At 40.9% G+C, this 13,002-nt stretch overlaps 1 protein-coding gene across 1 annotated transcript in view; it reads right to left on the bottom strand.

The window, feature by feature from the left end:
* Positions 1-13,002, bottom strand: part of SBF2 (SET binding factor 2) — a 274,874-nt gene that overhangs the window by 64,756 nt on the left and 197,116 nt on the right. The window contains exon 17 of the mRNA XM_063117284.1: positions 7,548-7,616. Within this exon, the coding sequence (XP_062973354.1) occupies positions 7,548-7,616 (69 nt within the window). The remainder of the gene's footprint in view (positions 1-7,547; positions 7,617-13,002) is intronic.

Here is a 13,002-nt window from a genome sequence, read left to right on the forward strand (position 1 = left end):
TTTTCAGCAGTGTTACTAATAGTCCTGGTTTAAGAACAATGCAGGTCAAAGAAACAGTGGAGCATGCATATTGGGATTATTGAAATTAAGCAGCCAAATAAATAAGGACTTCCATTCAACCTTTGGAGAGATTGTTTTCTGCTTCAGATCAAAATGTAACGAGGGATAGAAGCACTCTCTATGTCTTTTGTAACAAGATCATAAATACATCTTAAACTAATCAGCATTGCATAATGTCAAAAATAATTTCCTCAGAAATAAATATACACAAGTCCAAAACAAAATGCCTTGCTTGGGGAGTACATAAGGAATCATGGGTGGAGGCGGGTGGAGACATGTAAACAAAGTCTCAAACTATGAATTATTCTGCTGATCCCAAGGGCTCGATTTACCAAGTATTTATTTGCTCAGTGTTTTAATTTTTAATCTCAAATTGAATAATAAATAGAATGTTTCTTAGAGAAGATTAAGAAACCAAACAGATGTCATCTAAATAATACATTTTGGGGGGAAACCTTAAAAACAAACTTTTTTGCAGTGTTGATTAAGTAAACTGTTCAAGGAATGATACAATGATCTAAAAGTGTCCAATAACATAATTTACGATTTCCCCCTCAAATGCTATGACATCAATACATCTAAAGTTAGCTATGACTAAGGCTGCAATCCTAACCCTAACCCTGGGATGTATTTTTGCTCAAGTCTTTACACTGAGTTCAAATTTATCTCCTTCAAACAGCACAAACTCTCTAACACAAACACATTACTGATCATGTTGCACATCTCAGTGAAAGCAATGGATCTTAAGTTAGCCACAAGTAGCTTGTCTCACTAGGTGCAGTACAATCTATGCAAGTTTCACATGCTCAATGGGCTTTATTCCCTAATAAGTATGTTTAAGATTGTAGCCTTGATCTATGAATAACTGAATTAGTCTACATATTTTGGCACCTTTCCTTTGGAATTTCCTCCTTCCTTGCCATCATTGACCGTGTTTAGGCATCTGTTGAAAACCTACCTTGTAACCAGGCACTGGTTGATTTTAGTACCTAGGCTGGTAGATTTTCTTTGTTTTAATCTTTTTTTAATAGTTGTTTTAATCCATTTTAATCCACCCTGTGATTTGATAATATATGTGCATATATTTGTGGTAGTAGTAATAATAGCAGTAGCAATAATAACAACAATAAGAAAACACATTGTGTAACATTATTTTAACTAAGAAATTCAGGTAAATGGATTTTTTAAATTTTAGTTTAGACTACTGGAGAGTCTATATGTACATGTCTTGGGGAAAACAAAATGCAGTGGACCCGTCATGAACCTAGCTTGTCATATCTTAGTCTTCTCACTTTCATGGCCAAATAATTCAACTCTCTCATTACTTGTGTGGCACCTCTTCTTAAACCTTTACATTGGATTTTTATCTCTTCCCTTGAAGAGCACAAACTCTTTTGTTCTTACCAGCAAATTATCTCTGCCCATTATTATAATTCCTTCATTTTACCATCCTTAGCTATCCAAATGTTGCCTGTTTTCTTAAATGACCTGGCCAATTTTTCATTATTGTCCCTTGGGGTAGATGTCTCTCTCACCTATTTCTCCTTTGTTCAAATTCAACCCATCTATTCTATGTCATGAAGCCTTTGACTAAACCCCTTAGTCCTCATCCCTGAAGAAAAATGTAGCTGGATTTGCTCACATCCATCTCTTGTTACTTTCATTGCTCCTATTTATATTCCCACTTTATTGCCCCTTCCTCTGCAGAAAATTTAGCTTGAAAGTTTTAGATACAGCTAGGGGCTTCTTATAGAAGTTATTCTGAAAAGAATCATGTACAATGATGTTGAATATAAATAATGCTAGTAAACATTGAGCTGCATCCAGTGAATGCATGAATGTAAGGCAGCTGGTGTAACTGACCTTTCTTTCCCCCTCCTTCCCCTTGCAGCCCCCAACACCCACCAAACCATCTCTAGAGTGTTAGGACCCCCTCCCAAACAGCATGGGCTTTATGGAACTGTGGTGCGAGGGGAAATTGCCTCAAATTGGGCAGAGGGATCTTGTGAAGCAGTGTCACGTAAATGATGGAGCAGATTTGTTTTCTCCTACTCAAGTAATGAATCAAATTACAAGAAAGGGGATCTCAATACTAGGAAGAACTTCCTGATGGATCAAGCTGTTTGATAGCAGAACAGAACAGGTCATGAAAAGTGACCGACTCTCTTTCAATAGGGATTTTTAAGTTGAGGCTGGATGGCCACCTATTAGAGATGTTGTAATAATCAATTTCCTGCATTGACAGGGGGTTGAATAGATTATCTTTGAGGTACCTTCCAATTCTATGAATCTAACTCATTGGATATTGCAGCAAATATAATGAAGTTACATTATTATCTACAAGTATTATCTTTCAACATTTATTTAATGCTAGCAGTACACTAGGTACTGCACAGAGAAATTCTGAGATGCTTTTAATGAGGTGTTTTGTTTTTGACAGATAAAATCTCCTCGATATGAGCTGACGTGGATGCTGCGTGGGTACAGAAATCAACAGTGTGTGTCCCAGCTCTTCCTACATGATTAAACTAGATCATTTTCAGATTGTGACTCCTGATGGTGTGGATAAGCTGCTAGTTGAAATGCACCTGCTGACTTCTTTTAATGTCTTTAAGCAGGCATTAAAAACTGGCAGGCTTTCCATTATTATTATTATTATTATTATTAATATTAATATTATTATTATTATCATTTGTATCCCACCTTTATTGCCAGCTATTATTTATTGCTTTTATGCAGAATGGTTTTATTGATTGTTTTAAACATTTTTATGCTTTCTATGGTATTTTATTGATTGTTTTTATCTTGTTTAAATTATTTTAACTTTGTATGCTGCCTAGGGTATTCTTCATATACGTGGGGTATAAATTGAATAAATAAATAAAAAAATCTTGTGTTGTTTAAATATTTTGCCCTGGCTTTCCATTCACAAATGAGTCCCTTAAAGTGGCTCACAATAAATACATTGAAACAATGAAAAAGTCACTATTACCACAACAGTACTAAAAATTACAAAGCAGCAGACCAATAAAACACATCAAGCAGAAACAGTGGAACCAGTAAAAAGCATATGGAGAATGATGAGCATTTAATTCCACCCCCAGGTTGAAAACATGTTGAAACAACAGCATCTTGATCTAGCATCTGAAGGGGACAAAGAGAGTTTCCAGGTTATCAAAAAAATGGGCCCTTGTCACAACTCCAGCTGCCGAAGTTTGCAAACTAATGTTTACAATTTTTTTAAAGGCCTCTACAAACAGACGGAACAGTCTGCAAGTGACCAAGACATGTAAGATAGTGGGCATGTAGGATATCTCTCTCTCTCTCTCTCTCTCTTTTAAAAAAAAGACCATACATAGTTGGCACCAACTTAGGATGGACAAAGGCATTTCTGCCACCCCTTGCCTATCTAGGACCAATGCTGGGTCCAGGAATCTGATTCATAATGGGAAGTGCAACCTCTTTTAAAACACACTATAAACCTGACCCTAGCTATTCTATTGACCAAAAGCTTCTCTGTCTTGTTGGGATTCAGCACTAGCTTACATACAAGACATCACTAATCTCAGACATACTGTATTTCTTCGATTCTAAGATGCACTTTTCCCCCAATATAAACATCTCTAAAAACGGGCTGCGTCTTAGAATCGATGGCGTCTTAGAATCGCCTGCAAAGTGCGCTGTTATCCCTCCACCCTGCTCTCGATGCCCAGGCGGCTCAAGCGCTTGTTGAGCACCTAAGCAGCTCTGCACTCACCATGTAGGCTGGGGAATGTGCTTGGCCTGATTGGGGGCCTCAGCGATGATCCGCGGCTGCCCTGGGCCTATTTGTGCTCCCCAGAGCTAACCGGGCTCACACACACACCAACGGAGCTCTGAGCCCTAAGCGGGCCCTGCCCACCGCACCACGAGCACAGCCGGCCCAGTTGGGCCTAGTGGGCATGGCTATGCAGCTCCGTTCGGGTCGGGCCTGGCGTGTGCCTCGCCTTGCGCATGGACTGGGGCAGCCGGGCAGGCGCTGCAGGGCTCGCGGAGGGCTGTGCGAGGCGGGCGGGCGCCACCGGCTTCTTGCAGCTGCTGGTTCTGTGCAGCAGAGGAGGAGCAGCAGCACCGGCCGGAAGACGGAGGCGACGCCCGGGAGGTGAGTTGCTGGGCCGGGGTGTGGGCGGGATGTGCAGCTGCGCCTCGCAAACGACCCCCTCCCGCTCCCTGCAAGAAGTGGTGGCAGCTGGTAAAGCCTCCAGGCCCTTGCACGTGCTCCCCAGTTGGCCCCCACCCACATCTCTTCCCTTACCTGCCTGCAATCCACTCCCCATGCATGGCAGAATATTTTCCCCCATATAAACATCTCTAAAATGTTAGAATCGATGGCGTCTTAGAATCGAAGAAATACGGTATATTTAGGATATCTACAACCTTCCTAGAATCCCAAGGAAAAAAGAGAGTTATGTATCATCAGCATATTGATGAAATCACACACCACATCAGATCTTCAGACATCTCCCACAAAGGCTTCATGTAGATGTCAAGCATCGCGTACGACAAAATGGATCTTTGCAGGAACCATAAGCTAAAGTCCTCGGGGTCAAGTAGCACCTTCTGGGATCTGCTTTCCAGGAAGAACTGGAATCTCTACAAAGCAATGCCTACAAGTCCCATCCTGGCCAGGTGATCTAGAAGGATACTGTGGCCAACTGTGTTGAAGTTAACTGAGAGGGCAAAAAGAATCAACAGATTCTGGTCAGTTCCCACTGAAAGTCATCCACAAAGGCAACCAATGTTGTCTTGGTTCCAAACCAGGTCAGAAACTACATCTTAGGAAGAATGCAACTACAATCTACATGAAGTACTCTTAAGATAAATTATGTACATAAAGCTATTATGCGATGCTTTTCTACAATTAACCAAACAGGCCATCTTCAACCAAAAGGATGGGAAACTTTGTATCACAAGTATAATTCCCTGTTATTTATATTTTAAACAAATTCCAACTGTATTACTAATGGTAAATAGAAACATTGTTTTTTGCCCCAGAGGTTACAGTTGTTTGCTTCACAGGACATTACTACAGTGAAGAGTGCTCCTCCTGACTTAGATGAATCACAATCTTTTGATTACTTAGGTCTAGTAATTTAAAATTTAACTGAAGACAAGATATCGTTATGTTTGTTGCTGGAGAAGTATAAGAGATTTTCCAGGCCACAAGTATGCATCCAGTGTACTGACTTGTTTTCCATGAATTTAATGCTGACGGCTATGAGCTTGTGGATTTCTCCAGTCATATCCTGCTCTGTCAGGTTTTGTAAGAGCCTAGTCACTGGGTATTAACTACTGGAATTTTACTGGACATCACAAGAGCCACAAAATGTTGTAAACAGAAATTCTCTCATTATTTTAATTACGTATCTGTATAGCGCATGGTCAAAACGTTTTCTAGTCACAAACTTACTGAGCGCTTTAAAAAATGTTAGATTACCTAGTCAATCCTTCACCAATGCAGATTTGCTGACAATTATGTAATACGTCGTAATATTAATATTTCAAAAACATGCAGTTTTCAGCATTTCCACCAAAAGTTGATGACAGTTACATTTACTAGACTTAGTACAGGGTTTTAGACAAAACTAAATGGAAGCAGTAGTGCTATTTTAAAGAGTACAATTAGAAGAGCCTGGAAGCTGCATCTGTTTCTGAAAGTTTGGGAACCTGCATCCAATCTGAAGTGCATCTAATTTTCAAATATAATTGTGAGCACAGGAAGTATTTAATATTTATTCTTATAGAAAGAATATGGCACAGGCAGAAGAGCTCCTAGTAGTTGTTTGACACCAACGTCTAAAGCAAAAGGAAGTATTGTCCTTTCATTTATTTTTTTAACCTCTGAGCTCCATCACACCTACTCCCCCCCCCCCCCCCGCTTTCAGTCCACTGTTTCCTGCTCCATTTCCTTAACGAGTCGAGTGCTGGACACTTTCACGTCTCTGTGTTGTTGCACAATTTCAGCTCAAGTATCTTTTCACCTGGAGCACTACTATGCTGGCAAAATCTCCCGCCATGCTACTATGCCAGTGGAATCTCCCATTCCACCCCTTACGTTTTCCTTTCCCCTACAGTTAATATATTAAAATAGTACGGCAGCCTGAAACTGCACAATTACAGTAAAACAACACACTATACTTCCCCCTAAGAACATATTAAACACACTCTGGGGAGAGAAGGAAGTGGGGCTGGTTGTAGGGAGCAGGAGGGAGCGCCTGAGCCAAGAGTGTTGCTGCTGCTTGGCTTGGGAAAGGTTTACAGGGGAGGAGGAACGAACGCAGCTCAGGTACTGGGCACAGTGGTGCCTTGCTCCATTTCTAAAAAAAAAGGAAGTCTTTAATTGCGAAGCTTCGCAGTTCCAGGGAGGCATGGGGGTGAACCACCACCACCCCTGTCCAGTGCATTTCCCGCATTTCTTTTAAGGTGAAAATCTACCCCTGGTCATATCTACTCAGGAATAAGAACATAGAGTTCAATGGGACCTCTCTCCCTCCCCCTTCACAGTTGAGCAGTTGAGTGGAGAACTGCCCTGCCCTCCTCTTTTGTAAGTGAGACCGCCCTTAGACACCCACCCACCCAACAAGAACAGGATGGTCTGAGAGCGCAAGGACAGCAATACATGGGAGGGAGGAGCACATTTATTTCACATGGAGGGGAGAAAAACAGACTTCCCCGGCTCCAAAATGAAACAAAAAAATGAGTGCAGGACAGGGACGGCGTCATGTGGGTACTGTGTTGCAAAACCGCATACCAGGCATTGCGAGCGTGTGATAAATCGCTGGCGTAATGGAGCTCTATGTCTAAACTGGCTATCAGAGAATATGGAAAAAAGTATACTACAGTTTTATAGTAGAAGCATGAAGGCACAGAACTGGCTGCTAAATTCCAATCAGTGTAAAACTTAAGAACATAAGAAGTACCATGCTGAATCAGACTAAGGGCACATCTTGTCCAGCACTCTGTTCACACAGTGGCCAACCAGCCGTTGGCCAGGGATGAACAAGCAGGACATGATGCAACAGCGCCTTCCCACCCATGTTACCCAGCAACTTAATTTCCCCTCTTCCAGCTACTTCTTGGTCCTCACTGCTAGTTAAGGTCAGACAATACTGCAATGTCAGTAAAATATCCAACATAGTTTGAAGGAAAATAAGAGGCTGTGGAAAAAGAAAACAAACAAACAAACGAGAAGTCCAGTATATTTGTGAACCGCCCAGAGAGCTTCGGCTATTGGGCGGTATAAAAATGTAATAAATAAATAAATAAATAAATAAATATACATATTGAAGCCCTTGTGCATGTCAAGGGGGTTGTTAAACCCTGGCTACAGATTTGCCCGCTGAGCTGAATGAGTTCTAGGTAAGGCAACCTACCCCCTCACAATTTCAATCCTTTAAAATAATCTTAATGTAGAATATGATCCAAACTCCCAGAAAACCACAACTTACCCTATAAAATGCAGTTGTTAGTGGCAGCAGTGCTGCAGCAATGCTGTATTCTTCTGAAGTTGAACAATCCTTCAAGATCAAACAAAGAGAGAGAGAGAGAGAGAGAGTTAGCAAATCATAATAATTTGCATTTTCAACTTAATTATTAGGACCTAGAGATTTGTATTTTATTCTTTTGAATACTTGTATAGTATTTTGTATTTTTAACTATTTGATGATCGCCTAGTCTTTTATCTTTTTGTAATTCGTCCATAAAACTTTGGTTATTGGTTGGATTAAAACTATAATACATAAATAAATAAATAAATAAATAGATCTTTCAGGACAGATTTAATATGGTCTTGTTACTGTGCACCAATTAGCAGCCTAGATACCACATTTTACACAAATTGAAGATTCACAGAGCACATTGCAATAGTCTAAACATGATGCAGTCAAGACATGGATAACTGTTGCCAAGTCAGACTGGTTCAGGAAGGGTCACAGCTGGTGTATCAGGTATGGCTGTGGAATTGCTTACCTTGCCACCACCTCTACCTGAAGATCCAGGGGAAGCGTAGGATCAAGAAGCACCCCTAAGCTGCAGGCCTGATGCTTCAGGGAGAGTGCAACCCTTCTAGAACAGGTTGAATCCCAATTCCTGAGTCAGACTTTCTACTGATCAACAACATCTCTGCGTTGTTTGGATTAAACCTCAGCTTGCTCACCCTCATCCAGGTCAAGTAACGTTCAAGGGTTTCAACTGCTTCTTTGGTCTTAGGTGGCAAAGAGCAAAAGAGCTGGGTGGCATCAGCTCATTGGTGGCATCTTACTCCAAAGTTCCAGTAAACACTCCCAGTGGTTTCATGTAAATTTGAACAACATGGGGGACAATACAGACACCACAGCCCAATGGCTGTGGAGTCGAACAGTAATCTCCCAGCACCTCTTTCTGAACACACTCTGATGGAAAGGAACAGAACCATATACTAAATGCCTTCAGCATGACATGTACTGTAGATTAGCATATTAATAATTAATATGACATAATTATGAAGTGATCACAATAACTATGTACTGCCAGTAGGCCTCCAATCTGAAGGAGACACAATACAAGAAAAGCAATGGACAGGCGATTAAAAAAATCATTAACATTTCCCCTACTTTTGTTTTTCATCCCATGGGGATAGCACTTTCCAGCCTATTTCATGCTGATTTCTGCTATGTACATTTTGAGGTAGCATGTGCAGCACTAGACTTCAGCAGTTTAGGGGTTGTGGTTTAGGGGGCATTAAAAAAACCTAGAGTTTATCTGAGTTAATTCACCCCCAGGTACGAAGGAACCTACTCTAAACCTCTCTCTTCCCTCATATTGCCACCCCATGTTTATCAGATTTGATCAAGCAGAATGGAGGAGAGAATTGCAGGGACCAGGATTACAAGAAGCAAAAGAATAAGCAAGGCATCCTGAGTTGTCACACATTCCCAAAGCAATCCCAGGAGGAGGTCTGTTGATATCAAGCCCCACTTCCCTTTGCATGACTGCAAAATATTCTGGATTCTGTACAAAATACAAATCCTGTATTCAACAGCAAAAATTAAAACAGATCACTTTTGGAATTTCTTCTCAACATAGCATTTGAGATTAATTGCTGCATTGGTTTTGATTTGTTTTGCTTTTAAATACAGGTTATGGTAACCCCTATACCAAATCCAAGTTTTATAGGAAAAAATAAGATGTAAAGTCTAGGGTTCACAAACTTACTGCACTGATTTCCTCCTACCATCCATGGCAACCCCAGACATACACAAGACCGGATGTTACATAGGACAGGGGCAGGCAAACGGGTGCCATCCAGATGCTTCGGACTACAATTCCCTTTAGCCCTAGATAGCACAGCCAATGATCAGGGATCATTGGAGTTCTAGTCTGAAACATCTGGAGGACATTGGGTTGCCCACCCCTGCCTTAGGCTGCACAATAGCAATTACTGCTATTGTGACTGGTGAGGGCAATTCCTACCAGGAGATAAAAGTTCACGATGCCATGTTCATGGCCGAGTATTCTTGTGACTGCTGTAACCAGTAACAATCAAGGAGTATTCTCAGCTCTTAGAGCCAGTGGCCCATGTAATATCCTAGCTTACGGTTATGCTTGAAATTTGCTGGGCCTGGCTGCCTGTCCATCAGCATAACATCAGAGTCCTTCCTCACATTTCTCTCAATGAATTCCATACACTGAGTCTCTGTTTACTTAAGCCATGTGCCATCAGCACATTATGGTTAATGGCAAAAGTCATGCTAGTTACGATGTAAAGAGCACTGGAAAGCTACATTTAAAATACATGTTTGGATTGCAACCATTTGATTCTGACGACTGTAAATATTTTGAAAAGTCAACTGAACTGCCAAGAACGCAGCTTAGGTTTATCCAAAGCGAGAATAAATCTAAAGACTGCAAACGGAATTGAAATCAACCTTAGGTACAGTTACAATAAAAAGAAACAGATGATTTAGTATACATTTTAGGATGAATGTGGTATCTTTGTTACCGAAAAAAGTGCCTGAGATTATTGAGTGCAATGAGGAGACCCAGTAACAAAGTGACAAGGTAAAAAGAAATGGAGTACACACATACACACACACACACGAGTTAAGTTCTCGTGCACATTTAGCTATAGGGCCAAGAGGACAGGGCAGTGAATCCTTCCTAGTGTTCTGCTGGAAGATAACTTAGTTTTTTCGGTAAATAAATCAAACAATAACGAAACAGCTATGAAGACAGAAAGCCAGTATGGACTATCCAGTTTATGGAACTGAGTGTCACATACATGACTATCTGCCTACTGGACAGACTTTGTGAGGGTATGCTCAGTGCAATGAGGTCCTGGCCCTCTGGCAACACGTTTGTTCCCTGTAGGACCAGTACGATCACCTTGGTGTCCTGACTGCCCACCAATCTCTCCCCGGAATCCCTGTTACACTTGGATAAGCCCAGAGAGAACCACCCAAAGGGTGCGGGATACTGCAGTTCTGTCACTCTTCTGCCACTTTTTATTTTGCCCAGCCTAAGCCTAGTTTGGCCACTTAGGTTTTCTCCTAGCCATAAGCTGAGAGGCCCTCCAACCCTTTTTATTTCTATCCTATTTTCAGGTCTGATTTTAAACTGTATTTGGTAAGAGCTCCAGCCACTTAGCGCAGCCTTCCTTGGTCATCTGGTGGGAAGGGCTGAAACCTTGTTTACTTCTCTTTTTTCCTCTTTACTGTCCATCTCACTTATTCAAGTCTTCCAGAAGATTTGGCCAAGTTGAGGGTGGTAATTTTAGAAGACTGAAACCGTCTGTGACAGTAGAGAGGAAGACATGCCTTTGTTGCATTAGTAGGTATAAGCCCGTTTCCCCTCTTTTGAGTGGAACAGGAGTGAAGTTCACAAAGCACTGTAATTTAAACTGAATGGCTTCCAATTTGGCCTCTCATCTCCAACCTTCATATTACTTTCACTGTGATTCAGAATCAGCCTGAACACACCACTCCTTGATATCACAAATGTCCCTAAAATCCTTTCCCCCTTCCCCACTCTCTCAAGCTTACCCAAAATCTTTTTTTCTCTGGCCCATCAGACTTAAGGACTCTGATTTAGTTATTCCCCAGCTCCGTGACCTTGTCACATTGAGAAGCTATGCTCCATTTGGCCCAGTCAAAGCAAGCATGTCCATAGCCCACTGCCAAAGTTAAAACAACAACAACCCTGTACCAATGTTTACCCTAAGAATGTGTGCAAGTTTGTTCATGTGACTAGAGGAGCATGTTTGGTAACAGATGGGAAGAAAGCAACATTTCAGAGATAGGTAAAGAATAACCAAGACAAGAAAAAGGGAAGTCCTGCATAAAGGAATCTGAAGTAAAAAAAGAAGAAGATGCTCAAGGTGGGGGAAATTGGAATATATACCTAATGCATTTTGGGCAGTTCTTCAGGGACAACTAGGAACTGTAACAACAAGAACTATATAACTAACTATACTTGTAACACCAACCAATGTATGACACGAATGATCTCAACAACGAAAAGGCACAATAGTAAAGCCAGTTCTGAATAGATTTATCTATAAACTTTGGGTAATACTTACATATATATTATCATACACACACACACACACACACACAATATTCTAAAATATTTAGTACTCTTAATGCAGTTCTTGCTATCTTTCCTAGTGCTCCTGAAAAAGGTGACATAAAATGTATCTTTAATAAATCTTGTTTTGAGCATTATTTTGAGACTTTGCCTCATTTCCTGGCGAAATAAAACCACAAAGTTGTTCACAGGTCCCCACTTATACTAGCCTCAATAATAAGAAATAATCTTTAACTAGGATCTTACTAGGAGCAACAGCAATCTCGAGACATCATGCATGGGCATTGTATATTGTAAATATATTATGATTAAAAACAACAAATCCCTGCAACCCTGGATTTGTGCCAGCAAATCTATTCCATGACCTATTTTGTAACTGATTTAGAGAGTAGATGTGGTCTAATTAGCTTCTGACACTCCTGAGTGTTGTCATGATGGAAGAAGCTGCACTGGGTGGAATCTGACTTTCTGTCTATCACTTAAAAGGTACAGAAGCCCTCTCCTGGGTACATTTGGAGATTCCAATGAGGTCAAAGGGTCAAACTAGATGAGGATTTGAGCATGTTCTAGAATTGTGTGCTTGTGACTGGGCACACCTCTTGGTTTACAAAAAATGCCCCCCCCCCCCCGTATTGTAGACTGGTGGTGTGAAAGGCTACATTGTGAATTACTAGTGTACAGATTATCCTATTTCTGCTGTGATTATTTTCCTTCAGAAACGGGTAATCAAGAACCAGACATTCATCGGTTTGAGTGCATTCATGGTGGGAATGGGGAAGAATGAGTCTTGAATGCAATTTTTCATTAGTCAGACTTGGAAACAATTACTTCCACCGCAACTAAAAACAATTTTACCTAGATTTACCCTCAATAGTGTTATGAGTTGCAGCAATAGAAACCATCTGTCCCGGGCAGTACTTCAGATCTAGCAGCAGTCAAAATCAGTGACGACACTTCAACACACATTCATTTCCACAATCACAGAGTAAGATTTGCTGCTCTCTCTCTCTCTCCTCTCTCACAGTAGGAAAAATGTTCAACCATAATAGCAGAGTCATTTCCCACATTTCACATCAGTATTGTTACTATACAATATTACAACACCAAACTAATAAGCCTAGGGGGTCTTGTTTTTAACTTTTCTTCTGCAGACACTGATAAATACAAGAATGACATCCCCTGTGTTTCAGCACATCTGAGTTTCTTTAGCAAGAATGCCATGCATGTTTCTGAAAACTGTCATGAGGCCCATAGCAATAAAGTTCAGCATACTCAGGCTGTAATCTTTTCCCAAGGAAATGGTTGGGATGCCAAGATGCCTTTTGACTTTTATTTCACAGC

This window comes from Elgaria multicarinata, chromosome 2, assembly GCF_023053635.1.
Source record: "Elgaria multicarinata webbii isolate HBS135686 ecotype San Diego chromosome 2, rElgMul1.1.pri, whole genome shotgun sequence".
Taxonomy (NCBI): domain Eukaryota; kingdom Metazoa; phylum Chordata; class Lepidosauria; order Squamata; family Anguidae; genus Elgaria; species Elgaria multicarinata.